At 56.9% G+C, this 24,909-nt stretch overlaps 1 protein-coding gene across 1 annotated transcript; it reads left to right on the forward strand.

The window, feature by feature from the left end:
- Window positions 1-24,584, forward strand: KIFC3 (kinesin family member C3). The gene is made up of 21 exons (XM_074151483.1): window positions 1-237; window positions 8,705-8,819; window positions 10,470-10,615; window positions 11,857-12,004; window positions 14,049-14,233; window positions 16,433-16,498; window positions 17,099-17,242; window positions 17,340-17,579; window positions 17,812-17,985; window positions 18,117-18,264; window positions 18,353-18,483; window positions 18,581-18,692; window positions 18,936-19,117; window positions 19,196-19,300; window positions 19,554-19,684; window positions 20,332-20,455; window positions 20,882-21,011; window positions 21,123-21,352; window positions 22,008-22,142; window positions 22,783-22,891; window positions 23,426-24,584. The coding sequence occupies exons 1-21, from the start codon at window positions 1-3 to the stop codon at window positions 23,449-23,451; spliced, it is 3,018 nt and encodes a 1,005-aa protein (XP_074007584.1). The 3' UTR covers window positions 23,452-24,584.
- Window positions 24,585-24,909: the final 325 nt, after the last annotated feature.

A 24,909-nucleotide genomic window follows, 5' to 3' on the forward strand; every position in this document is an offset into this window, starting at 1 on the left:
ATGCACGCTTTGTGTGCGCTGGCTGGGCTGTCGGTGCAGGGCTGGAGCAAGGGGAGCAGCAGGAGGAGCCAGATGCAGGCTGCAGAGAGCATCCCTGCCCGTGGTGAGGAGGGCGAGCGGCACAGCCTTGGTGGGGATCGCTGCCTACCTGTAAGCACCGTGTGGAGACAGACACATGGAGGAGGATGCTTCCAAAAACTATGCCCGGGACCAGGGTTGGCCTGGCTGGGCCCACAGGTGAGAGTGGTGGGGTGAAGCTGGGGGTGAGCGGGCAGAGGCTGCATCAAAAGCAAAGGCTGGGGCTGAAAACCAGCAAAATGCCTCTGGATTGCAGTAGTTTCCGTGAAATTTGCCCAGATGTTTGCACATAGGCTCTGTATTTCTTCTGCTGCTGTTTCCCAAGGGGTTAATTAAGCAGCACTTTTTGGCTGCTGGGCTGAAGGTGAAGACAGCTGAATAGAGATGTGTGAGCCCTAGAGAGCCCTGGTCCCACCTCACCCAGGATGCTAAGCTTGCTGGCCATGCCTCAGTCCCTCCTTGTGTACCATTTCTTTCTCCACCTCATCCTTATTTTTTCACCCAACACCTCTCTAGGATCCCCAAATAGACCTGAAAGCCCAGGAAGGTTTGCGTGAAAAAAAACAGCGAGCTGGCAGTTATTCCATGTCAGTCTGCATACACCCTCCTGCCTGCTCCTCCTGTCTGTGCTGCCAGATTTTCCTTACTGTCTCCTTGTTTCTCCAGTTGTGAGTGGTCTCCTGGCAGAGAGGACTTGGGTTCACCCTTCACATCCCAGTCCTTTCTAAGGCATATGCAGAAAAATATGGGTGTGGGTCCAATCCTCTTCGTAAAGACAAATTAAATCTGCTCACGCAGTGCCAGGCACAGGTGGCAGAGCCAAAGCCTGTGGCTGTTTAATATTCATTGGGTGTAGATGTAAAAGTTTTCTTTTCTAAAATAGCCTTGCACTGCACTGTGCTGCTCTGTTTCCCCTAAACCTTCACAGGAGGCTGGAACTGAACTCCTCCTTTGATTGTCTCCCCAACTTCCACTGGTTTAGCCGAGACACAGAAGACCCTCACTGCGTGTAAAACCTGCTCTGAGGACAGATCCTGGCACTTTATTTGCGGTTTTCAGTTCTGTAGTCTGCTGCGACAGAATGATGCCTTTGAAACAGCAACACAGGAACAGGAAATTATGCTTTTATGTTGAAACAAGATGAGTTTCTGTGGTAGTCGTGCATCTATTTGTGTGTTAAGTTTTAAGAGGAAAAAATAGTTTTCCCTGTAAAATTTTGGCAGAGAGATTCACAGATCTCTTTGGTGACTCTATTAACTGAGTGCAGTTTTCTTCACCATCTCAATTTTACCTTAGAAGAAAAAAGAATGAGAATACGGTCCCAGTAGGATCCACAATAATTAAATCACCATGAAATACATTTCAGTAAGTTAAACTAGAAAAATGCCAGCCTTGTTCCTTTTTAAGCGGGAAGCCACGATAGTATGGGGTGGGCTGGCACGCTCTGGTGCAGGGAAGACCACAGCAGGGAAGGGATCACCCGGCAGTGCACGGAGGCAGTGGGAGCATCCCCATGGTGCCAGGGAAATGGGGGCTCGGATGCAGATGGGCGCCTGGGCATCACGAAGGGGCTTTGCTGATGCCCCCCTGGTGCAGGCACTGCTGCTGTGGGGCTCTGACCTGCCTCCCCCGTGCAGAGAGAGGGACATACATTATATATAACGTGTCAATAATGCATGGGTGGATAATGTTTCAGTCCCGCTGGAGGACTTTTGGTGTCAAAGCTGCAGAGCGGTGGTGGTACAGCACCCCACACACACTGGCACTGAGACATGGTGGGACAGGCGGAACAGCTGGACTGTGCCCACTGAATATCCCTAGGGCACATAGAATCATAGAATAGTTTGGGCTGGAAAGGACCTTTAAAGGCCATCCAGTCCAACCCTGCTGCCGTGGGCAGGGACAGCTTCCACTAGACCAGGTTGCTCAGAGACCCATCCAGCCTACCCTGGAATGTTTCCAGGGATGGGCATCTCCAACCCCTCTGGGCAACCTGGGCCAGTGTCTCACCACCCTCAGCATAAAAAATTTCTTCCTTCTACCTAGTCTAAATCTTCCCTCTTTCAGTTTAAAACCATTACCCTTGTCCTATCACCACAGGCCCTATTAAAAAGTTTGTATCCATCTTTCCTGGAGCCCCTCGAAGGACTGGAGGGGGCTCTAAGGTCTCCCCGGAACCTTCTCTTCTCCAGGCTGAACCCCCCCCAACTCTCTCAGCCTGTCCTCACAGCAGAGGGGCTCCAGCCCTCAGATCATTGTCGTGGCATCCTCTGGACTCACTCCAACAGGTCCATGTCCTTCTGCTGTTGGTGGCCCCAGAGCTGGAAGCAGCACTGCAGGGAGTTCTCCCCATAGCGGAGCAGAGGGGCAGGATCCCCACCCTCGCCCTGCTGGCGATGCAGCCCAGGATGAGGGGGGCTTTCTGGGCTGCCAGTGTACATTGCCGACACGTGTTGAGCTTCTCGTCCACCAACACCCCCAAGTCCTTTTTGGCAGATCTGCTCTCCATCCCTTCATCCCCAGCCTCTGCTGATACCGGGGGTTGCCCCGACCCAGGTGCAGGACCCTGCACTTGGCCTTGTTGAACCTCATGAGGTTCACACAGGCCCACCTCTCCAGCCTGTCCAGGCCCCTCTGGATGGCATCCCTTCCCTCAGGTGTGTCAACTGCACCACTCAGACTGGTGTTGTCCCCAAACTTGCTGAGAGTGCACTCGATCCCACTGTCATTTATGAAGATATTAAACAGTATTCGTCCCAGGATGGACCCCTGAGGGACATCACTTGTCACTGATCTCCATCTGGACATTGAGCTGTTGACCACTACCCTCTGGATGCGACCATCCAACCAATTCCTCATCCACCGAACAGTCCACCCACATTAAAATCTGTAGGTGACACAGAGTGCTCCGAGGACCTGGTGGCAGCAGCACCAGCATGGCTGTACCCATGCCAGCACAGACTCACAGTGGGATTTTGCAGACAGATCAATATTGAGCAATCAAAACCAGTTAGCAGGAGGCTATTTAATTCCATTGGAGAATATCCTGCCTCTTTTGCATATTCATCTTTTTGTCAGGTGCAGCTTTCACGTTGCAGTCAGGATGCAGCCAAGCCTGCCCTGTGGATTACCCGCCATCACAGTGTTTTCCTTTACATGGGTGCATTTACTTTACGACCACAGGGTATTTCCCTCTTCCCTGTAGAGGCTCTACTGATTTACCAGTGCCCATGCCTAAACTAGCTGGATATTGTTATGAGCCTTGCATTCCTCCCCCGCCCCCGGCATGGCAAAGCCACTGACATCAGCCCCAAAACTCTGTTCCCTAAATTATTCAGAATTACTGCTTTTGCTTCATTTATTCTCCAAAGTCAAGCACACTTTGGAGGGCACTAAAAATAAATGGGTTTGCTGAAAACAGGATGTATTTTTTAAAGGTCATTCCCATTGCTTTTGCCTGTGCAGAGGAAAGTTGAACCCTGCCTTGGCACACTGTCACCAGTGTCACCAGCCAGGGTCAGGGGCTCGGTGGCAGCATGGGGGCTTGGCCTCAAGGAGAACATGAGCAGCAACAGTGGCAAAACTCTGAAAAAAACACCCACCTGCAGTTTCTATCTTCATACATTTTATTTTAATGACAAAGAATTGCAGAAAGAACCCAAGGTCCCAAGTGGAGGGTCCCAAGGATGCCCCATAAGCAAGGGGACCGCCAGCAGGCTCCTGCCAGAGGACCAGGACCTCCTGCTTGGGATGCAGCGATCTTTCGGCACAGCCTTAATTTTTATTTGCTGAATAAAACGTACTGGATGGAATTTACTTGGTATCAAGCTGCCTCCCTTGCTGGGTCCGCTCAAACCAGCAGTTTTAGCCTCGGCTGGGACACCTCATGCATATTTTTAGACCTGTTTCTAAGAAGTGCTTTGTAAGCAGGAACCCGTATTGGTTAATGCCGTGAAACATTAATGACTTAGCAGGTGAGCTGCGGTCCTCCCGCAGAGCAGCTCCCGGCGTGGTGCAGGATGAGCCCAGCCGTGCTTTGCCTGGGGGAGGGCACCAGTATTAAAGCCAAACCCAAGTTGTACCTGAAGCCAGCTGAAAAATATGACAAAGAGAAAAGGTAGGTAAAAGGGAGACACGGAGGCTGAGGTTTTGGTTAGATGGCTCTGCATCGCAGTCCGAGGTGGGAAATTCAGAGTGGAGGGAAGAGCCGTCCGTCTGATGGCTGATACATCTTGCAGAGTAGGGATTTTCTCTCTCAGAATGCAGAGGTTGAAAAAGATGTTGTTTTTGTCATTTGCTTGATCTAAAGGAGATTTGGGGGGGGATGGGGACAGACCCAGGCAGAGCCGAGCTGTGGCGTGCAGCAGCTCCCAGCTGGACTGGCTGTCTCCTTGGCTTTGGACTGGCTCCACGCTGCCCTGGGCTGCTCCCTCCTGCCCTGGCAGCCCAGACCTGGCCTAACCGGCTGTAGGGTTTGGCCGGGGGGCCGACCGAAGCAGCGACGAGCCCCCCGCCACCACCCAAAGCTGCTGCCAAGGCTGGAGGCATCCCAACGCACTGGATTTTAGTAGCGATCCTTGCAACACCCCTCCCCAGCTCCCGCTCCCCACCCAGCTCAATGCAACCCTATCTCGAGGATCGGAGCCTCTGGGTTGAATTAATTCAGCTGTTGAACTTTAATATGAGTATTAAATTTCTCAGGAGCATGCTAAGACTTAATTAAAACCCCGGTCTTTGTGTGAAATGGCAATGTCGGAATGTAGGGGGTTTGTTCCTGCTTTGGTAGGCGTTTCATGTCAGCTTGGCAAACGGTGTCTCAGCAATGCTAAAAATTCCCCTCACCTCCTCAAGGAGGAGCAAAATTAGAATAATGAGCTGGGCTATAATTAATTGTGCTCTGGGGACATGTTCTCACAATGTCTGGTGCTTCTGGTGGGAATTTTCTACAGGAAGCATCCCAGTATACAAGAGGCTTCAGGTATGCTCCTGCCTGCATTACTGCACTAGGTTATTGGGTTGCTCAAAGGGAGAGGAGGGGGAGTTAAAATTTTGCTGGGAATTGGGGGATTTTTTAGCTGTCTATGTAGGTTAAATATTTGCCCAAGGCAGAACAAATGCCTAATGCAAAAAGCCCCGCTCAGCGATGTGTTTCGATTGCTGGAGCTTCCCTTCATCCAAGTAAAAGGCGAATTAACCTGCCTGATGTAACAGTGTCACAGCAGTGATGCTTTTTGGCCAGGGAAAAGGCTGGCCTAAAAGCAAAGAGCTAAACCTGCGCCGGGGTCAGTGTCCCCCAGCTGCGTGCCCTGTGGTGGGCCAGTGCCGCCAGTGCCACCCGTGGAGGGCAGCTGTGTTTTAGCGCCGATGGCCGCTGATAAATGGAGCCTCCCCGCTACCTGCTGGGTGTTGGCAGGAGGGTGCTGCTGGCAGCGAGCCCTGCGGGTCGCTGCCTTCTCTCTGCCTGCCTGCAAAGCAGCGTTTCTAAAAATACCTTTGGTGATGTCGTCAGCTAGTGCTTGCTCAGGTCATAGAGACGTGACATCCAAGAAAAGGAGAGCCAGAGCATCACTAGGGGACCAGGCTGAGATTATCCTGGAGTGGATGGATCCCTGGGGAGACGGGTGTACGAGCAGGGTACCGGCTGCCTGCATGGGCTCCTGTGCTGTCCCACTGCCTGAAGCCCCCCAGCTCGCCCAGGAACGAGTGGGCATCCCATGGGATTTACAGCACACCCTTGAGCATTGTGGCCAAGGGAAATGGAGCTTGGCCACCGGCGGGCATCCGGCCCTGAATCCCTGGGGATGCTGTCCCTGGGGTGCTGGGGCTGCCAAAAATCAGCCCTGCGGCTCAGAGGGTGGGGGAGTTTAATGTGGGTTGGCACAAAACCCCATCTCAAATTTTGCTCCATGCTTATTCATTAAGTTATTTTTCTAAGCTGGGGAATTCACACATACGCCTGATTAATTTAGATTTATTTGATGTAACTGATACAACTTAGGTGTATGGCATAATTGCAATAGCGTTAAAAACCTGAAGCATTCAAAAGTCAGAAAATTACTTACCAGCTAAAGTAATTCACATAAACATTTATTTTACCCTTGCAGCTCATAAATGACGTCAGTGATGACATGGCATTACGGTTGTTATCGGAAAGTAGAAAGTAACTTTATGTGTGTTAGTATCATCACCAAACCAGCTGAAGGAGCTGAGCAGATAATAGAATATTTATGCAAATCAGCACAACTGCTTAGGGCCTTTACGGGTACATACGTGTAGATATATGTGTGTGTGTGTATAGGCAAACAGCTATCCATCCACACCGAGGGCTCTGCGCTGGGGACGCCGATAAACCCAGGCTGAAGGGAAGGGGAGGTGCCGCTGTGCAGATGACGGGAGGTTTTTGCTGCGCTGGCTGTGGGGCAGCCACAGGGTCAGCGTGGCTTTTGCTTCTCGGGGACAAGGTGCTGGGGTAGATAGCATGGGGACACGGAGGTGACCCTTCCCAGGCCTCTTTCCCTGGAGTGAGTAGCTGGTGTGGTTTGTCCCCCCCACAGTGACTTCCCGTCATCCCCCGTGTGTGGAGCTGGCTCGTGGCAGGGGATGGGGCAGCAGTGTGTCCTGGGGGGCAGTCTCAGAGGATGCTCAAGAGGGAGACGCTGAGATGAAAGCACAAGGCTGAATCCTGCTCCAAACCCGGCCAGGAGCGAGCGAAAGGCTGTGACTGAGGTGGGACGTGCCAGACCCCTGGCCCAAGAGGAACACACCCCGCTGGCGGGCAGAGCCTTTGCCTTCCTGGCCCCTCAGGGCTGGCACCAAACCTGTACCTCCCAAGGGATGGCTACCCCTGCACCCCCAAACCTGCCCAGGACCCATGCGCCCCACAGGTTCGCTCCACATCGGGCATGCGGACGTGAGCACGCTGCTGCCATGGATGCCAATTAAGTTTTGTTGTGGGAAATATCCGGTACTGCCGGTTAATTACCATGAACAAGTCATGAGTAACTGGTGTCACCCAAGCCAGCCATTAGCATAACGATCGTGTGTGCAGTACAGGCAGGTAGATACAAATCGCACCCTAAAAATGCATATAAATCATATTTAAAGCAGAACTTTTTATTGCCTTTCCGACACCAGGGCCTTTGGAAAGCTCTTGGGGTACGTTGTGCTTTTCCTTCACGCCCACGGGTTAGAACCAGGTCGTTTTTCCAGTGAAATCCGGGTCCTCGGGCCCCGGGAAGCCCAGGGTGCCAGTCAGCACGGGTGCCTGCGGATGCACTGGGGGTTGGGAGCGGTGGGGACATGGCAGGGGGTGAGGCTGCGATTTGTCACCACGGTCCTCCACGTGTGGGTCACCGGCACCACCCTTCCCTTCTCGGTGGTGCTGGTGGCTCTGTCCCCCTGGGGAACTGCACTGCGGCCGCGCCGGGGCTTGGCACAGGAGGAGAGGGGCAGGAGCACCCCAGTGGGCCGTGCCGGGGGGGGGGTGTGCACCGCGGCTCCCCGAAGTGCACCGGGACCGGGGTGAGAAGGGCCAGGGACACAGCGCAGGTACCGGGGGACGCAACGGGAGCCCCCAGGGCCCCGACACGGGGAGGTGAGGGGAGGACGGGGGGCCCGGGACGCCCTGGAACGGGCCGGGAGGACACCAGGGCTCCCCTGAGCTCTCCAGGGCTCCGGCAGAAGGGGCTGGGGGGCACCGGGGCCCCGCCGGGCCCGCCCGGGGCGGGAGGGAAAGGGGAGCCCCGCCTCCGCCGCCCGTCGGGGGGTTTCCAGGGTTTCCATGGGAACGGGAAGGGGGCGGAGCCCGCCGTTTCCGTTACCGAAGTGCCGGGGAGGGCGAGGGCGGGGCTGGCGCCGGGGCTGGCTCCGGCTGTCCCGCCGCTGCCGCCGCCCCGCGCCCGGTGAGTGGCCCCGCGGGGGCGGCACCGGCACCGGCACCGGCGGGGGAGGGGCGCGAGCGGGGCCGGAGCGGAGCGGAGCGGGGCTCCCTTTGTCTGAGGGGGCTGGGGACACCCGGGGCGGCGACAAGGAGAGCGCGGCTCCCCGTTACCCTGCAGCGGGCGGCGCCGCCGCCACCGGGATCGGGATCGGGATCGGGACCGGCACCGGGACAGGGGCGGGGCGGGGCGTTGCCGGGCCCCTGCGCAGCGGGACCGTTACCGGCACCGGGCGGGGGGGGGGCGGCGCGGGGCGGAGCTGCTCCTCCTGCGCGCCGGGAGCGGCACCGGCACCGGCACCGGCACCGCCCCCCCCGGGGCCACGGGTTGGGAGGGCGAGGGTCCCCCTGGGCTCCGCGCCCCCGTCCGCCGCCGAGGCGGCTCTGGGCAGCGGGCAGGGGGCTGCCCGCCCTCCCGCAGTTCATAAATAGCCCTCGGCTCGGAGGAGCCTGGAAAGGCTTGAGGAATGAGTAAATTAATTACAGGCAGGGTTTATGTCACGTCCGCTGGGAGCACGGAGGGAGCCCGGGGCTTTCAGTGCCCGGGAGGGAAATCGGGATTGATGCAACCTCCCTCGGGAGCTGGGGATGGGGTTGCCATCGCGGTTGGCGCCACCGGCACGGTCCCCTGGGCTTTCCCGGCTGGAAACCAAGGCGGGCTGAGATGTCTTTCCTTGCGCTTGTCCGCAGAGGTGTTGCTGCGCTCGGGACCCCCGTGCCATGATCACATCCCGCAAAACCTGGGATCTGGGATCCGTGCCCTTTGCCAGAGCCACCTGGAAGCCGAAGGGCCCTCCCCTGGACGGTGAGTACAGTGTGGTGGCTTGTCCTTCTCCCTTGGGGCTCAGCCTGCCGTGCTCACGCCCTCGCTCACGCTTGGGGAAGGAGAGGCTGGGAACAGGCCAGCCTGCATTTTTCACATTTCTTTCCGGATGAAGCTTGGGATTTGAGAAACGGAGACTCAGAAGCGGGCACAAAGTGGTAGGCAGCCAGGGAGGTGAGCGGAGAGGGCTGCCTCCGTCTCCCTCCTGGCCCTTCCAAGAGGGAAGGTTAGGGAAAAACGTTAAAATTTAACATGTAAGAAAGAAAACGAAGTGATACGCATGGCAGGGAAGACACGGGGCCCTTGCTTCTCCCAGGCCTTGGCTCCTTGGAAGGACTGCTTGTCTCTCCCTGGTGCACAGACCCTGTAGGTGAGTTTAGTTGAGGGCTTTTCTCGGTGGTGGCTGAGCAGGCAGGCAGGCAGCTGCTTGCCCCAGCCTGCAGCCGCCTGGGGGGAAACAGCCCTTCCCATCTCCCTCACGGTGGTGCTGGATGGGTTTAGGCAAAGCGGGAGGCTGAACACCCCCCTGTTTGGGCTTTTTTTTTGCTGTTGACCTCAGCATTGACCATCCCTGAGTGCTGGCAGCTGGTTAGCTGGGAGCTGCTTCTTCCCTCGCGTTCAGGCCAGCCCAGCTGAACACTGACCAGCATCAAAGCCTCTGAAAATGGGGTTTTCGGCGTTTCCTCTGCCTGGCAGCTGCCGCCGCTGGTGCCGGGATGGGGAACTCAACGCCTTTTATCCGGGCACTCACCAGCACTTCGGAAATGCTCAATTTTCACAGCACGCGCGCGCACGAAATGTTATAGCTAATTACAGGCTGGGAAGAAGTCCAGAGTGCTGGACCGACTTCATCGGGGCACATCTCCCTCCAGATGCTGCTTCCATCTCGGGCCCAAGCACTTCCACATGATTTTAGAGAAGAAAAAAAAAACACATTAGTGGGGTTTTATTTGTGGGTTGTTGATTTTTTTTTTTCCTGCCTGCCAGAGAAGCCGTTTGGCTGGCTGCAGTGGTGGCAGTGCTTGTGGCAGGCGGATGGGGAGGGGTCACAGGGTCCCCAACAGGTCCTGTGGGGACGTACCCTCTTTTCCCATGGCAGAGGAGAATGCAGCCATGGGAAAAAGCTCCTCGAGATCCTGTTTTCCTTCTGTGCAGCTCAGAAGGGCAGAGAACTGCTGCCCTGTCTGCTTTTGGGTTTGGCTGCCTGACAAATAAAGGAAATATTTGGGGGCAGCGGAGGGAGGTGACGCTGGTCTGTCCGTCTGGTTTCGGTGATGCAAGCTGGCTTTGGCGGCTTTTCTGAGATAGGATCGCGGGAGCGGAACGGCTTGGCAAAGGGCAGGTGTGGGATGTCCCCAGTGTGGGGACCGATCTGGTCCTGCAGAGGACAGACGAATGCTACACCTTGAATTCTCATTACTAGTTGTTGGCAACCAGTCTCCACCCCCCGAAGGGCTAATTTTTCTAATTAACATAATTAACATTTTTAATAAAACTCATGCACTGTCTCAGCTGCACCGGTGCGGTGGCGGCAGCGGGGAGGAGGAGGTGGGTTTGCTGAGTGGGGCCGAAGGCTGTGACCCTCCTGGGCTCTCAGGTTGATCCAGTGACACCTTTTTTTCTCTGTCTCAGGCCGTGGGCAGGACACGCTGGTCACTGGGAGTGGAGCGGCTGCCTCTCCCCAGGTTCCTCTGCTGCCAGTGTTGGTTCACCGTAAAATCCTTGGCGTGAGCTGGTCAGACACCACAGACACCAGCGGGCTCTGCTGGGCTCTCCAGGTGAGGAGCGCGGAGATGGCCACGGCTCGGCCGGGGTGGCTGGTTTTGGGGTGGTGGGGAGGATGCCTTGCATCCTGCTGGGACATCCCTTGAGGGTAGCTGGCTGGTCTCCCCCCATCACCACAGCCGGTTTCCTCTTCAGCGCTGCTTGCCTCGAGCAGAGCTGCTGCCTGTGTGTGGAAGTTGTAAGGCATTGAAAAATGCCGGGGAACAGCTCAGAATAACATTTCTGGGTCAGGAAGGCAGGAGAGCTTAAGGCAGAAGGGTGATGAAAAAATGCAGTGCCATGAAATGGTGTTTGCCAGCAGGATGGAGGAGGAAGAGGAGGAAGGCTACCGCAGCCAGGGACAGTGTCAGGACAACGTGTACTGGTGTTGCTGCCACCGGTTCATTCTGGGCTTTGGGCAAATCATTTAAATTCTCCTTCTTATCTCACACCAGCCTTGATGAATTCTGTCTGGCGAAACCCTCCTGGAGTCTCAAATGTAGAGGCACCTCAGACACATGGCTTCTCAAGGAGGATGTTCCTGCCGCCTCCTTCCCAATTACTTGCACAAATATTTGGCATTTACCAAGTATTTGCCCTTCTCCCGGGGTGAGATGGATTTCCTTGGCGTCGTTGGCCCATGAAGTGATGTCACGGGCTCTGAGATAAGATATAAGTAAGAAAAGACACTTGTGAGCAGGGCAGGGAGCGATTCTATGAGCTCGGACGATCTGCAGCTCAGCTTTCCAAAGGCATCCATCCTGTATTGCTTTTTTAAATGGTGATTAAAAAAAACCCCAGATTTTATTTTTTTTCTGTGCAAGCCAGTGATAGATATGCTAGATACAGAAATTTGGGACCTTCTCTATAGTCCTTTCCCTCCTTCCAGATTTCTTCTTTGTTTTTTTTTGGAGCTGTGCTCCATCCCACGGGCTGTGGCATTACCTGAGCCACGGCTCACCAGTGAGCAACTTCACATTCAACCCTGCTGGCAAGGCAGGCTCTTTTTTTTTTTAAGGCTATAAAGAGAAAAATGGGTAATATTCAGTATAACTGCATGATCAAGCTGGGGGAAGGGGTTGTTTATGGGGAGAACTAAAAGCAACACGATAAATTCATTGCTGCAGCTTCCCAACACCGAAATCCCTCTGCGACCTCCTCCCTGCTTGCTCCTGGCTGGCCCAGTGAAATGTGACCACCATGGGCACGGTCGTTGCATCTCAGTTCTCCATCCTGTTTCTTCTTGCGGACACAGGTCCTCCGGGAGACAGCAGGTGAGCGGTGGGAGGGGAGTGAGCACCAGGCTCTGGCATCAGCCACAGAGGAGCCGCCGGCGTCCCCCCACGAGCCGGCAGCCGCCGCGCAGGTGCAGGCGGCATCCACCATGAACCTGGAGAAAGCAGGTAAGGGGGAAGCTGGGATTCGCCGGTGGGCGCTCGGGAGGAGGGATGCGATGGGATGAGTGCCCAGTACCTGCCAGTGGGTACTGGGGGGACCTCTTCTCCTTCGGGGTGCACATAGACATGTGGCTGTGCTTGCTGGGGAGATCGGGTCTTGGCAGAGATGAAACACCAGCCAGCTGTCAGGTGACGCCAGGCAACCGAGGAATTATTTAACTGGGTGAACAGAGCAGGTGAGCGCCAGCAAACCCACTGCTCTTTCCTCCCTCTTAAGGAAAATGTAACGTTTGTGGAAACGCTTGCAGCATGCGTGACTGTGCCAGGGCAGGTGAACCCGCGTGGTTTCCCGTTGTTCATCGTCAGGCCCAAATTGTCATGGCTTGTTGGGGCACATCCCGGGAGCTGCTCCTGGCATGGGCCCTAGCTGCGTCCCTGAGCAGCTCCCGGGGCAGCTGGTGGGAAGGGACAAGGATGCAGGAGGAAGGGAGTCTGCATGGCAATGGTAATGGAGCAGAGCCATGGAAACAGCTGCCTTTCCAACCAGGTTTCAAACCTTTTGGAAAACAGGAGGGTCAGCATGTCGTGCCTGTTGTGCTTGGAGCCCACTGGAGGATGTAGGGCAGGTGCTGCTGGCAGCTCCTCTCCCAGGGATGCTCTTGCAGGAGGAAGGTGTTGGAGCGCATCATCCATATGGGATCACCCTTGCCCGGCAGTTTGACTTGCAGTCTGGTGCCATGGCTTTGAACCCAGCTCTGTCTTCAGTCCCAGCCCAGGATTAGTGTGGATGTTGTGTGCAGACACATGGTGTGTCCTCAGGAGCCCTGGTGCCTCCCGTAATCTTCTCTTATCCCTGCACGCTCCCCAAGGGGCGAGAGCTGGTGTTCCTGTTAACTTTAGAAGTTTTGAAGTGGGTTTTGTGTGTGTTGGCTTTAAAGGGAAGATCACAGTCCCCTGCCTAAGCCGGGCTGAGCTTTCGGCATGGAAAGAAAGAAAAGCTGGTGCCTGTTGGTGCTCATTCAGGATATCCAGCCCAGCACAACAGCAGAGCCACGGTTTGGTCCCAGCATTTCGTTTTTTGCCTACTCTGCTGGCTATTTAGTTCCTTTTAAAGGTAGAAGGTCTGACTCATAGACAAAAAAAGTCTTGTTTCTTGTATTCAGGACCTTTCCCATAAAGCAGGCAGCATCTGCCCACAGGCAGCAAAGCCATTCCCAGCATCACCTCCTGTCTTTAAAACCTCAGGTTTCTGGTGGCAGCAGACAAAATCCACAGCAGTCAGGGAAGGGCGCCGGGCAGCCAGGATCCTGGCCTCCATGCCACGGTGCCTCATCCCCACATCAGGAATGACTCAGGCCAGCTCATTTCTTCTTGGGAACTACCAAGTCATTTAGGGATTCGTTTGGTAGGCTCTGATGTACAGCCAGGTTGGCTTCTGTCAGCACTGGTGGCTCTATTAACATGCAGAAAACGATGTTTAAAATAATACTAGGAAGGTTAGAAAACCAAACATGCAAGGATTAGGCAATATGGCCATTCAGGGTACCCGTATAATTTTAATTGGGCTTCCATTATATTTGTGTATAATGATGCAGTCTTTAATAACACGGTTGCATACTAGTTTTCCACAGCACCTGCTCATTCAGAAAAAAGGATGCTGGGATGAATCAGAGCACCGTGGTGAAGGCGGTTGTTATCTGAGTGAGACAGCAGCATCCTGGCGTGTGATGGGGCTGGGTCACGGTGCGGTGGCGTGGGCAGGCGCTCTGTGTTATGGCCTGGGATGCTCTGCTGGTATCAGCAGATCCCTTTGGCTCCTACCCCTACAAGGGGCTCACCTGGCCAGACCCCCACCGTTTAGCCTGGCCGGCACCGTGGTGCTCGGGATACGCCTCCTGGCTCATCGCTGCTCTCTGTGGGACTTCCGCAAATCCTGCTTCCCGCTGTCCCATCTCCACTGCAGCCCCTGGGGACTCTTCCCTTTGCTGGCATCCCGTTCCCCAGCGAGGCAGCTGGATCCTGACCGGCTCCATCTTTGCTCTTGCTGCAGGAGGGAGACTCTGCACTGGGAAACGCACCAGCCTGCCAGCGGCCCAGCCCTTCCCAGTGATCCAGAAGGTGATGGCCTCCATGGCGCATCTGCAGGAGGAGAAGCTGCGGCTGCAGGAGGAGCTGCTGGGGCTGCAGGTCTGGGAGAACGATGAGCTCTCCCACTCTCTCCAGCTGCAAGGCCAGGTATGAGAGGGACAGGGGGACACGAGGGGGTCTGTTGGTGTCACCAGCTTCATGCTCTGGGTTGGCCAGAGTGCAGTGGCTTGCAGTTAGTGAGGGGTGTGCTTGGAAGGAGCGTAGGATGTCCATCATGGAGCATTTTCTCCACACGTGTGTGTAGGGATGATCTGGGAGCTAGGTGCTCCTGAGCACTGCAGCTGTCCCACCATGAATGGGATGGATCCCATCCCATCCGTATGGATCCCTCCCTCAGGATGCTCGCAGGCCCCTGATTGACATCCACAATAATGCTGGTGAGGACATACAGCTCCATGGATGTGATGCAGCCAGGAGGCCGTCGGGGTTGCAGCGGCAATTGTCCATCCTCCCAGCACAGGAATGCTGCTGCTGCAAGTTAAGCTCACTAGACCGACCCAGCAGATTAATTTTAGTGATTTTCAAGGGTCAGGAGATGGAAAGCAAAGGTGAAGGCACAGAGTTGTTCACTGAAGGGGAGAGCATTTTGCCTGCCGCAACCAGAATCCCCTCGAAACCATCTCCTGAGCCGGTGTGGCCACATCCTCGGCACAAGGACCTGGGTTGTCCCAGGGAGATTGAAATTCTGGGTGCTCATAAAGGGATTTGCATGTGGCTGTTGTGGAAGCTGTTACAGTCAGGTTCTGCTTGTTCCACGGGTGTCAAAAAGGTGGAGGTAATCGTCCTGCAGTTGGTTGGCATAGTCTGCATGACACAAGTGTGAGCGCTGGCAGGATCCAGCCCCGCGCCGGCCAGTTCGGCAGCTGCCCAGAGGGAGGTGCTGACCTGAACTTCCAAAGCTTGGGGATGGCCGGGCCACGGCTCGAGCCGGATCCAGCTGCCAAGGAGTCCCTGTCACCTCTGGAGAGTGGGACGTGGCCAGAGATGCCCAAGCAGGTAGGGGGGGTGGAGGAGCGTCGGCATTTTCGGGCGCTGCTGGCGTGGGGAGCAGTGGCAGGCTCTGGCGCGCGCGTTGGCCAGTCGGGGTGGCAGCTTCCCAGGAACGAGCTGTGACTCTGTCTTCTCAGTCCCTCCCCTCTTTTAAAAATACCTTAATAATCTACTTTACTGAACATGGAAATGGGATTTTCCTACCCAGGCAGCGGGAGGGGTGTTCCTGACGCCAGCAGGGAGCAGCCGCCCTCCCCAGCGCGGGCTGTGAGCGCGCGGAACCCGCGCAGGGCCTGCCACGCTGCCGGCTCCGCGAGGGCGTGGCTTAATAACTTACCATAATTAATTACAGCACAATGTCAGCACATCTGCATTCAGTGTTAATCAGCAGTTCCTAAATTATGGTCCACTGAGGCCCAGTTGCTTAGAAAAAGCTAGTTGTTGGGATGGGGCAATAGCCAGCCGCGTCAGGGTGACGGGTTTGATGGCATGGTGGCTTCCCCAGCGCGGGGAAACCAGGAGCCGGGCTGGGATTCGGGGGAATGATGGTGAACCACGCGGCTGGGTCCAGCCCTCCCCAGGGTAAGTTTTGGGGAGAGGACGATGGTTTGAGGGACGGAGCGGGCGGGCAAACCCTGTAAAAACACAACCCAGGAGACGAATGGCTTTGTGAAGCACTTGCTGCAGCTGTTAATTTGAATAACTGCATGTTTTTTTGGGAGCCTCACTGGTCCCTGCACAAAAGATTGGAGGATTTATGAAATCCAGCTGCAGGGAGGGCAGCCTGGTCCCCATGGGGTGGGCGGCTGCCTGGATGGTGTGGCTGGGGAGCATCCTCCCATTGGACTCAGACACATGGACTTCTCCTTTGAGTCCTGACTTCTCCTTGAGGTCCTGTTCCCTTTCTCCCAAGATAACTTTCCTAGAAAGAAAAATAGCAAAGGCAAAGCAAAGCTTGTTTTAAGGGCAGGATGAGGCGCTTCTGGCTCCTGTTGTGGATAGGTTTGTTTTCTTCCTTCTCCAAAGACGATGTGTTGTGTTTTTTTTTTTTAATAATGGTTTCTCCTAATGCTCAACATGGACAAATTATACCCGTGGTCAAACAAGGTCGAAGCAAGCCTTTCATTAATGTTTGTTTTAATCAGCTCATGTGAATCAGGTGCTCAGAGCAAGGTGGAAAATTAAGGCGTAATGAAGGTGCAAGCCAGACTGGACGCCGGTGGCTGGGGTGGCACCGCAGGGTCTCCTCCGAAAGCAGCTGAGGTTCCTCTTGGTTAACCTTGCCTATGTTGACAGGTTGAAACTCTGAAGGCGAAGCTCCTGGAGCAAGCGCAAGAGATCAGCCGGCTGCGCTCAGAGCTGGTGAGCTGCCACTGGGCTTGGGCTGAGCCACCATTACCCCGAGGGATGCCAGAGCTGTGGGTCCCTGAGGAGTGGGGTGGGGGGCACACAGGGAGGGCAGAGAAGGACTAAAACCTCCCCAGGGCTACAGTTTGGACCCTGCGAGCTGACAGAGAGATGTTGAGGGATGAAAGTTTGTGGGATTTTCTGGCCAATGCAATGGCATGACTGGTGGCCCTGGGGCCCAGCCGGCAGAGGCTCCCTGGTATTGTCACCCTGTGGTGGGAAGAGAAAGCCCCTCTGGCAGCTGGAGCTCCCGAGGGGCAGCAGAGTGTGAGCTCCCTGATATGGTAGGCTGGGGGGTCCCTGGGCGTACTGGGGGCTCTCTGACCCCTGTGGTGGGCTGGGGCTTCTGGGGTGCCACATGCTTGAGGGCTCCCCCGATGCTGTGGACTGGGGGTTCCCAGATACGGTGGGCTGGCTACGGGCTACTTCCCTGGGGTGTAGCAGGCTGAGGCTCCCCAGTGCAGCAGATGGGGGGCTCCGCTGAGAGTAACAGGCAGGGGGTGGCATGCAGAGGCTCCCTGGGGTGCAGCAGGCATCCATCCCCGTTCCTGGCAGGGTGGCACGGATGTGGAGAAGCACCGGGACCTGCTGGCGGCCGAGAATGAGCGGTTGCAGCAGGAGATGAAGGCGTGTGAGAGGGAGCTGCGGGAGCTGCGGCAGCAGCAGCAGGCACCGTGCCAGGACTGTGCCCACCTCCAGGTGAGTCGCGGTGGTGATGGTGGTGGTGGCGGCGGTGGCAGCAGGGTGATGGGCACCCATGGGTGACGTGGCCTCGGCTGTACTGTTTCTGGGCCAGGAGAACGCCGAGCTGCAGGAGCGGCTGTCCCAGCTGCAGCAAGAGGCAGAGGAGACACGGGCCAAGCTGGCGGAGCTGGACCTGGAGGTGCAGCAGAAAACAAACCGCTTGGCTGAGGTGGAGCTGCGGCTCAAGGACTCCCTGGCCGAGAGAGCCGAGGAGGAGGAGCGGCTTAGCCGACGGCTGCGAGACAGCCAGGAGACCATCGCCAGCCTCAAGTCCCAGCCCCAGCAGATAAAGGTGAGCACCATGGGGCTCTCTATCTCTCCTGGCCGGGCAAAGGGAGCTGGGCTGGGTGCCGAGTGGTGCCCAGTGGGTGCCCTGCAATTGCCACCCACACTTCTGCCCTGAGCACATCAGCATGGTACCACGATTTTGTAAATTTGCCCCCTGGGCCAACACCAGCTCCATCCTGTGCCCCTCGGGTGCTGCTTCCTCAGTACATCCCATCTCTGGGTACTTTTCTCCCCAGTACATCATCAAGACAGTGGAGGTGGAGTCGGCCAAAGCGAAGCAAGCCCTATGCGAGAGCCAGTCCCGAAACCAGTACCTGCAGGAGCAGGTGGGGATGCAGAGGCAGGTGCTGAAGGAGATGGAGCAGCAGCTGCAGAGCTCCCAGAAGACAGCAGCTCAGCTCCGAGCTCAGGTCTGAGCACAACGGGTTTAAATCAGAAATCACCCCCTCCAGCTCCACCGTGGTTCCTGCCTGTGTGGATGATGCCATGTGGCAGCGGGTGGTCACCGGCTCAGTGTTTATCCCCCTTGCTCCCTTCCCAGATCATGATGTATGAGGCAGAGCTGGAGCGAGCCCATGGGCAGATGCTGGAGGAGATGCAGGTGATGGAGGAGGAGAAGAACCGCGCCATTGAAGAGGCGTTTTCCCGTGCCCAAGTGGAGATGAAGGCGGTGCATGAAAACCTGGCGGGTGAGGAGGGGACGGGGGGCTTGCAGGGTCACCTGGCTGGTGCTGGGAGGTTGTGCTGCCTGCCCCTCACCCCACCTCATGCCTGCAGGCGTCCGGACCAACCTGCTGACTCTGCAGCCAGCGCTGCGCACACTCACCCACGACTACAACAGCTTGAAGCGTCAGGTCCGCGACTTCCCCCTGCTCCTCCAGGAGACCCTACGGAGTGCCAGGACCGAGGTGAGGCCCCTCCAGAACTACCACCCCAGCTCCCCTGCTCCATGCAGGGTGAGGATGCTAGGGACTTTGCTGAACCGCTGCTCTCTGTCCCTCTCAGATCGGCCAAGCCATCGAGGAGGTGAACAACACCAATCGGGAGCTGCTGCGCAAGTACCGGCGGGAGCTGCAGCTCCGCAAGAAGTGTCACAACGAGCTGGTGCGGCTGAAAGGTGCGTGGCGGGGGGGGGTGGCAGGTCCCATTGCGGGAGAGCATGTCCTTGAGGCGGGGCAGGAAGGACAGGGGAGCATCACCCTCATGGCGCTCCGCGTCCACATGAGATGCTCGGGTCAGCGATGGGATGCTTCCATCAGCAGTGTGATGCAGCGTTCAGCCCGCTCGGTGTTTGACAGTGACCGGGGGTGGTAGCAGGATGCGCTGGAGCTAACACCATCCCTGCATCCCCCTACCCAAGGAAACATCCGTGTTTTCGGGCGAGTCCGCCCCATCACAAAGGAGGATGGTGAGGGCCCTGAGGCAGCCAACGCGGTGACCTTTGATGATGACGATGATGCCATCCTGTACCTCCTGCACAAGGGGAAGCAGGTGTCCTTTGAGCTGGATAAGGTCTTCCCCCCACAAGCATCCCAGGAGGAGGTGGGTGCTGCCATCCATGCTGTTGGCATGTGCTGGGGATGCAGCCACCTTCTCCTGACGCTTCCTGGTCTCCCTCAGGTATTTCAGGAGGTTCAAGCCCTGGTCACCTCCTGCATCGACGGCTACAACGTCTGCATCTTTGCCTACGGGCAGACAGGGGCAGGAAAAACCTACACAATGGAGGTGAATTTGCCTGGCTTTGCTTCCCTCTTCTTCAGCTTCTCGTCCCGTGGTGTCCAGTCTGGGCACTTTCCCTAAACCAGGCTGGTGTCCAGCTCGGACCTGGCGTGCACCAGTGATGGTCACTGCTGCTGCCAGGGGGTTTGTACAGCCCTTTGCAGCACCCCCCTGGTCTTTGCTCCTGCTTAGAAAAAAACCCACAGCATAAAATGCTAGAGAATGTTTTTTCCTCCCATTTCTCCCCCCAATCCATCAGGGAACACCAGCAAACCCAGGGATCAACCAGCGGGCCCTGCAGCTCCTATTCTCCGAGGTGCGGGGCAAGGCGGCCGACTGGGACTATGCCATCAGTGTCAGCGCTGCTGAGATTTACAATGAGGCACTCAGGTATGGGGAGGGGGAAAGGTGTTCTGGGGGCATGAGTGGAGCTGCTGGGGAGCCGACATGGGCATCACCCCACACTGCTCTCCTCCCCATCCCACCAGCCCTGCCTTGGCTGCACATCTTGTCCCCAGGGCTTTGGGTGCTGGATTTGGCTGTGCAAAGATCTATTTTTATTTTTCAGTGCACGCTGCCCTTTCAAAGCACTTGCCCTCGAGCTCTGTCACTTATACGGGCTTCCAGCTCTGCCATCACTTCTGCTCCCCTGGCCTTGATGCAGCGTCCCCCTCTCCTCCCTGCCCCTGCCTCCCTGGATGTTATATTTAGAAATCACTAACTGGGAGCTGGAACATGGGAAATATTTTCCTTCCCTGCCCAGCTGCAGGCAGGAGGGGCTGAGAGGAGGCTGGAAGCGCATCCATGTGGATAATGGGGATCAGGAATGGTGATAAAGAGCAATGGATGGGATGAGAACGTGGGCCAGGTTGGGGGGGGGAGCGGGCACACGGGGAGCTGGAGAGTCAAGGTCTATAAATAGGATGTGCAGCATCCCCGGGAGGAGAGGGCTGCTCTGGCAGCCTTGGCACCAGCAGCGGTAATGCTGTGCCAAAGGGGAGCCGGGTAGGGATGGTGACAGGTACCCCTTTGCCCAGGGACTTGCTGGTGAAGGAGCCGCAGGAGAAGCTGGAGATCAAGCTGTGCCCCGACGGCAGTGGGCAGCTCTACGTGCCTGGCCTGACCGAGTTCAGGGTGCAAAGTGTGGAGGACATCAACAAGGTGCGAGCAGATGGGGGACGGCGGGAGCAGGAGGGTAGCACTGGGGGAGTGTCTCTAGTGCGTGACCCCCAGATTCAGGAGTGTTTCTGAAAACTGGGGAGCGATAGACCCCAAAATAGGTCCCTGAGTAGGGCATGATGGTCACTGTCCCATGGGATGAGCCGCAGGGGGTTAAAAATAAAAGCGTGAGGCCTGAGCAGCTCCCGGAGGATTAGCAGGATGCCGGCTGTCACTACAGTGTCTTGTCTGTCACCCTCTGCCTTTGGTGTGTCACCCAGGCTGAGACCTGACAGTGATCATCACCCCATTGGACCAGGCACCTCATGGGGTTGTGTTGCTTGGGTTATATCCCTGGGTGACAGGGGCAGCTGTGGTAGGTTTGGGGCAGGCTGGCCTCACCCCCGCAACTCCCCGACCTCTCCCCAGGTCTTTGAGTTTGGCCATGTCAACCGGGCGACGGAGTGCACCAACCTGAACGAGCACAGCTCCCGCTCCCACGCCCTCCTCATCGTCACCATCCGTGGCCTCGACCGCAGCACAGGGCTCCGCACCACAGGTGGGTGCCACAGGGCAAGCCCCTCAGTGGGGCATCTGGGCTGCAGCATCTCCAGGATGCATGGGGCCAGGCGCTGACCCAGCTGGGGGGGCTTTGGCTGTGTGTCCCCAGGGAAGCTGAACCTAGTGGACCTGGCGGGATCGGAGCGTGTGGGGCGGTCGGGTGCAGAGGGCAGCCGGCTCCGCGAGGCGCAGCACATCAACAAGTCCCTCTCGGCCTTGGGTGACGTCATTTATGCCCTGCGCTCCCGGCAGGGCCACGTGCCCTTCCGCAACTCCAAGCTGACCTACCTGCTGCAGGACTCGCTCAGTGGCGACAGCAAGACCCTCATGATGGTGCAGGTACCCAGCACCCATTGGCATCTCCGCAGCCCGTTGACGTGGTTTTGGAGACGGATTTGGTCTCTGCTTGCCCTGGCACTGGGGCAGGCAGGAGGGATGCTGGGGGCAGGAGCCGGGCTGGGATCCAGGGACTGGGTGTACACATCTGGTCTGCAACTGCAGTGCCAGGGGCAGCTCTGTGCCCCGGATGAAAAGGAGGGATGGGGGATGAACTCAAGAGGTCCATGATCCTGCCCTCCTTGCCTGCACATGGATGCCGTCCCTATAGGCACAGTGTCCTTCCGTGTTGGCATCTCTCCATCCCCTCTCTTGCGGGGAGGATTTTATGCTCTGGCAGCCCCTCCATCCCTGTCCTGTGATACCCCCCCCCCCCCCCCCCCCCCCCCCCATCCCCGGCTGCCTGTGACTGCACCAAGCCCCCCCCAGGGGTTGTCTGAGCCCCTGCCACCTGCTGCAGCTTTTCCCAGCTGTCCCTCACGCTGGGGACCCGGCTGGCTCAGACACTGCCCTGGGTGGAGAGGGCTATCCTGGGAGCTGCAGGTTAAGAATAGCATCTTGCCGACCCAGCACCACTGCATTTGCCGGGGCGAGGGAGCCCTGGGGGTGTGCAGGCAGCCGGGAGGGTGACTTTCTGCCTCCTCCTGCCCACCTGCAGGTCTCCCCCGCTGAGAAAAACACCAGCGAGACACTGTGCTCCCTGAAGTTCGCCGAGAGGGTTCGCTCCGTGGAGCTGGGGCCCGTCTCCCGCAAGGCTGAGCTGGCCTCCTGGCCCAGTCAGGAGCAGTTAGAGGTAACAGAGGGGACACCAGTGCCCTTCCTCTTCCCCCTTGCCCCGGGGGGTCCCCCCTGTTTTGCCCCCACATGGTCCTCAGGGCTGTTTGCTCTTGGTCGTGCCCCTGGAGCCACCCCAATTGGGAACCATTGCCTGGCGGGAACAGGCTCTCCCCAAGCAGTAGCATCCAGCTGATGTTGCCACCTTGGCTCTTCCAAGCCAAGATGGACAAGGGGTTATGGTTTTAAACTAAAAGAGGGGAGATTCTGACGAGATACTGTCCTCAGTGTAAAAAATTTCTTCCTTGTGAAACGCTAGCCCAGGTTGCCCAGAGAGGTGGGAGGTGCCCCATCCCTGGAAACATTCCAGGGCCAGGTTGGATGGGGCTCTGAGCAACCAGGTGTAGTTGAAGATGTCCCTACCCATGGCAGGGGCTTGGACTAGATGGCCTTTAGAGGCCCCTTCCAACCCAAACCGTTCTATGATTTTGTGATTCTATGACTCCAAGCCCTGTTTTGCAGCAGCCCCATGGTACTCCCAGAGCATATTTGGGCATCACTACCCAGGCAGGCGTGATCTGCCTGCAAACCCATCCCCATTCCTTCCCTCTGGGGACTGGCATGGGCTGACCCTGGGGCTGTGCCCCATCTTCCCCCAGGGTGACTCTCCAGGGACTGCAGCACCCCCTGGTCGGGGCCATGTGTCCACCGGCCCGGGGCAGCTCTCCAGCCGCGCCGCCTCCATTCGCAGGAAGCTCCAGGCCTCAGGTGGGTGGTGGGGCACCGTGGTCCCGCTCCCCACTCCGGTGCCCGGCTGGGGTCTGTCAGAGCAGGCTCCGCCACCAGCCTCATCACAGCCAGAGACGGGCAGGCAAAGCCTGATCTGTAATCTTGTTAAGTAATGGTTAATTAGCCATCAGGAGCCTGGTTAGCACTTCCCAAAGGGCACCCTCATGCAAAAGTATTGGTGGCAGCTCGGGGTGCACTTCAGGGAGTGGGAGGAGTGATGCTGCAGGGCACTGTCCGGGGCTGAACCTTTCTCCCCTTCAATTCCAGCCTGACTTAGGGGCAGCCGCGGCTGCCAGGTGAGTGTCTGCGGCCGGGAGCCGGTGGAGGGCTCTGCTTTGGCCCCGCTTCCCAGGCAGGGCAGGGGTGCCGGGCTATGCCATGCACAGGGATGCTGGTGGGAATGCTTATGATACCAGCTCAACGCAGCACCTGCTGAAATGCTGCTGGATGTGGCTGGGGCAGTGACAGCCGTGGCCCCTGCCTGCTGTGACCCACACGTCTTCCCCCCCCCAGGGAAGCTGAGGCCAGTCCCCGTGTGATGAGTGCCAGCCCCGGCATCAAGGTGCTACAGAGAGCTGGCTGCTGGAGGACACGAAAGGCTTTGGTGCTGTCCCTTCGCCCACCAGGACCTGCCATCAGAGGATGAAAGCACCTCTCACCATGAGCAGTGCAGGGCCAGGGTCTGCCAGCAGCCGGACCTCCATCTCAGGGTGGGGGGACACAGATCTGTCCCCTTCTGCCCCTCAGCTCTGTGACTTTTTATTTTGTTTTCAGTCAGAGTGGGGAGCTGCTGGGTGCTCCCTCCCTCGCTCCAGCTTTGTTTTTACAACAGTGTAGGTGTCTGGCTGGAGGAGGTGGTCAGAGCTAGGCAAGCCCCCCCAACATTTATCTGTTCCCCTCACGGGGCCAGCCTAGCCACAGCTCCCCCAAGACTGTGTCTGGGCAGCTGCCCACTGTCTTCAGAAGCAGCACCTCCTCCATTTTAAGCCAGGAAAAGATCCCAGTAGCTCCTGTCCCTGTAGGTTTCTTAAGCCCTGTCATTGCATGAAGGGGCCCTGGTGCCGTGCATGAGTCGAGCTGCCCTTCATCCTGGTGCTGGTGCTGCCAGGCCCCACGCTGGACCCCCGGCACAGAGGGAGGGCAGTGGCGGGGCTGCCCATGTTACACAGCACCAGGGTAGATTTAGCGGTCTCGAATGAAGCTATTGTAGAGTTATTTACCTGTTGTCTTGTCAAGAGAGATCACAGTGTGGTCAAGATGAAAGCATTTGAAATATTTATACCCTGTTTACATGGTCTTGGAATGAAAGACAAGTGGAAAACAAAAAAAAACCACCCTAAACCTCCAGCCCAAAAGCCTGTTGGCTTATGTGTGGCGATGGTGGCTGATGGGGGAGTTGGAGGAGATGGCACTGCCCCCTGCACCTCCGAGCACTCACCTGTGAGCGCGCCTCTTCCTGCTGCAAATAACCAAGTGGATGCACTGATGGCTCCTTCCCACTGCAGCCCCTCTCCCCTCACTCCTCCACAGCGTATTCTATTTAAGAAAAAAAAAAAAAAGGGAAAAATAAATTTAGCCTTTTGTAAGATTAGATGTTTCTATGTATTTTAATAATTAAAAAAAAATAATCCTGTTTTGTAACAAAACTTATTTTAAATAAACTGTTAAAGCCAGTCCTCCTGTGCTGCTATTTCCCTGCAGTGGGTTTGAGCCCTCCTTGGGGTGGGTGCTCCCTCCCCCTTGCACAGCAGCTCCCCTCTGGCTCCTTCAGCACTTGGCCAGAAAAGCCCATTAAATCCCTCCTCCTGCAGCTGTCACCAGAGGATCCTGCCAGCACAGCCCCCCACATCACAGCTATCGCACTCCCTTAATTAGCAGGAGATGGAATTGTTAAATCCTAAGTAAGCCCCAGCAGTGCAGCATCTTGCTCCATCTCGAGCTGCTGCCAGCTCTGGGGGCTGGTGGAGACTTTTCACACCTCAGTCAGATCCAGGCAC

This window comes from Numenius arquata, chromosome 8 (assembly GCF_964106895.1).
Source record: "Numenius arquata chromosome 8, bNumArq3.hap1.1, whole genome shotgun sequence".
Lineage (NCBI taxonomy): Eukaryota > Metazoa > Chordata > Aves > Charadriiformes > Scolopacidae > Numenius > Numenius arquata.

Coding starts and splice junctions, on each gene's coding strand:
- KIFC3 (XM_074151483.1), top strand. CDS start 1: ATGCACGCTTTGTGTGCGCTGGCTGGGCTGTCGGTGCAGGGCTGGAGC. Junction 18,265..18,352: donor GGTGCATGAAAACCTGGCGG/GTGAGGAGGGGA, acceptor TCATGCCTGCAG/GCGTCCGGACCAACCTGCTG. Junction 21,012..21,122: donor CACAGGGCTCCGCACCACAG/GTGGGTGCCACA, acceptor GTGTGTCCCCAG/GGAAGCTGAACCTAGTGGAC.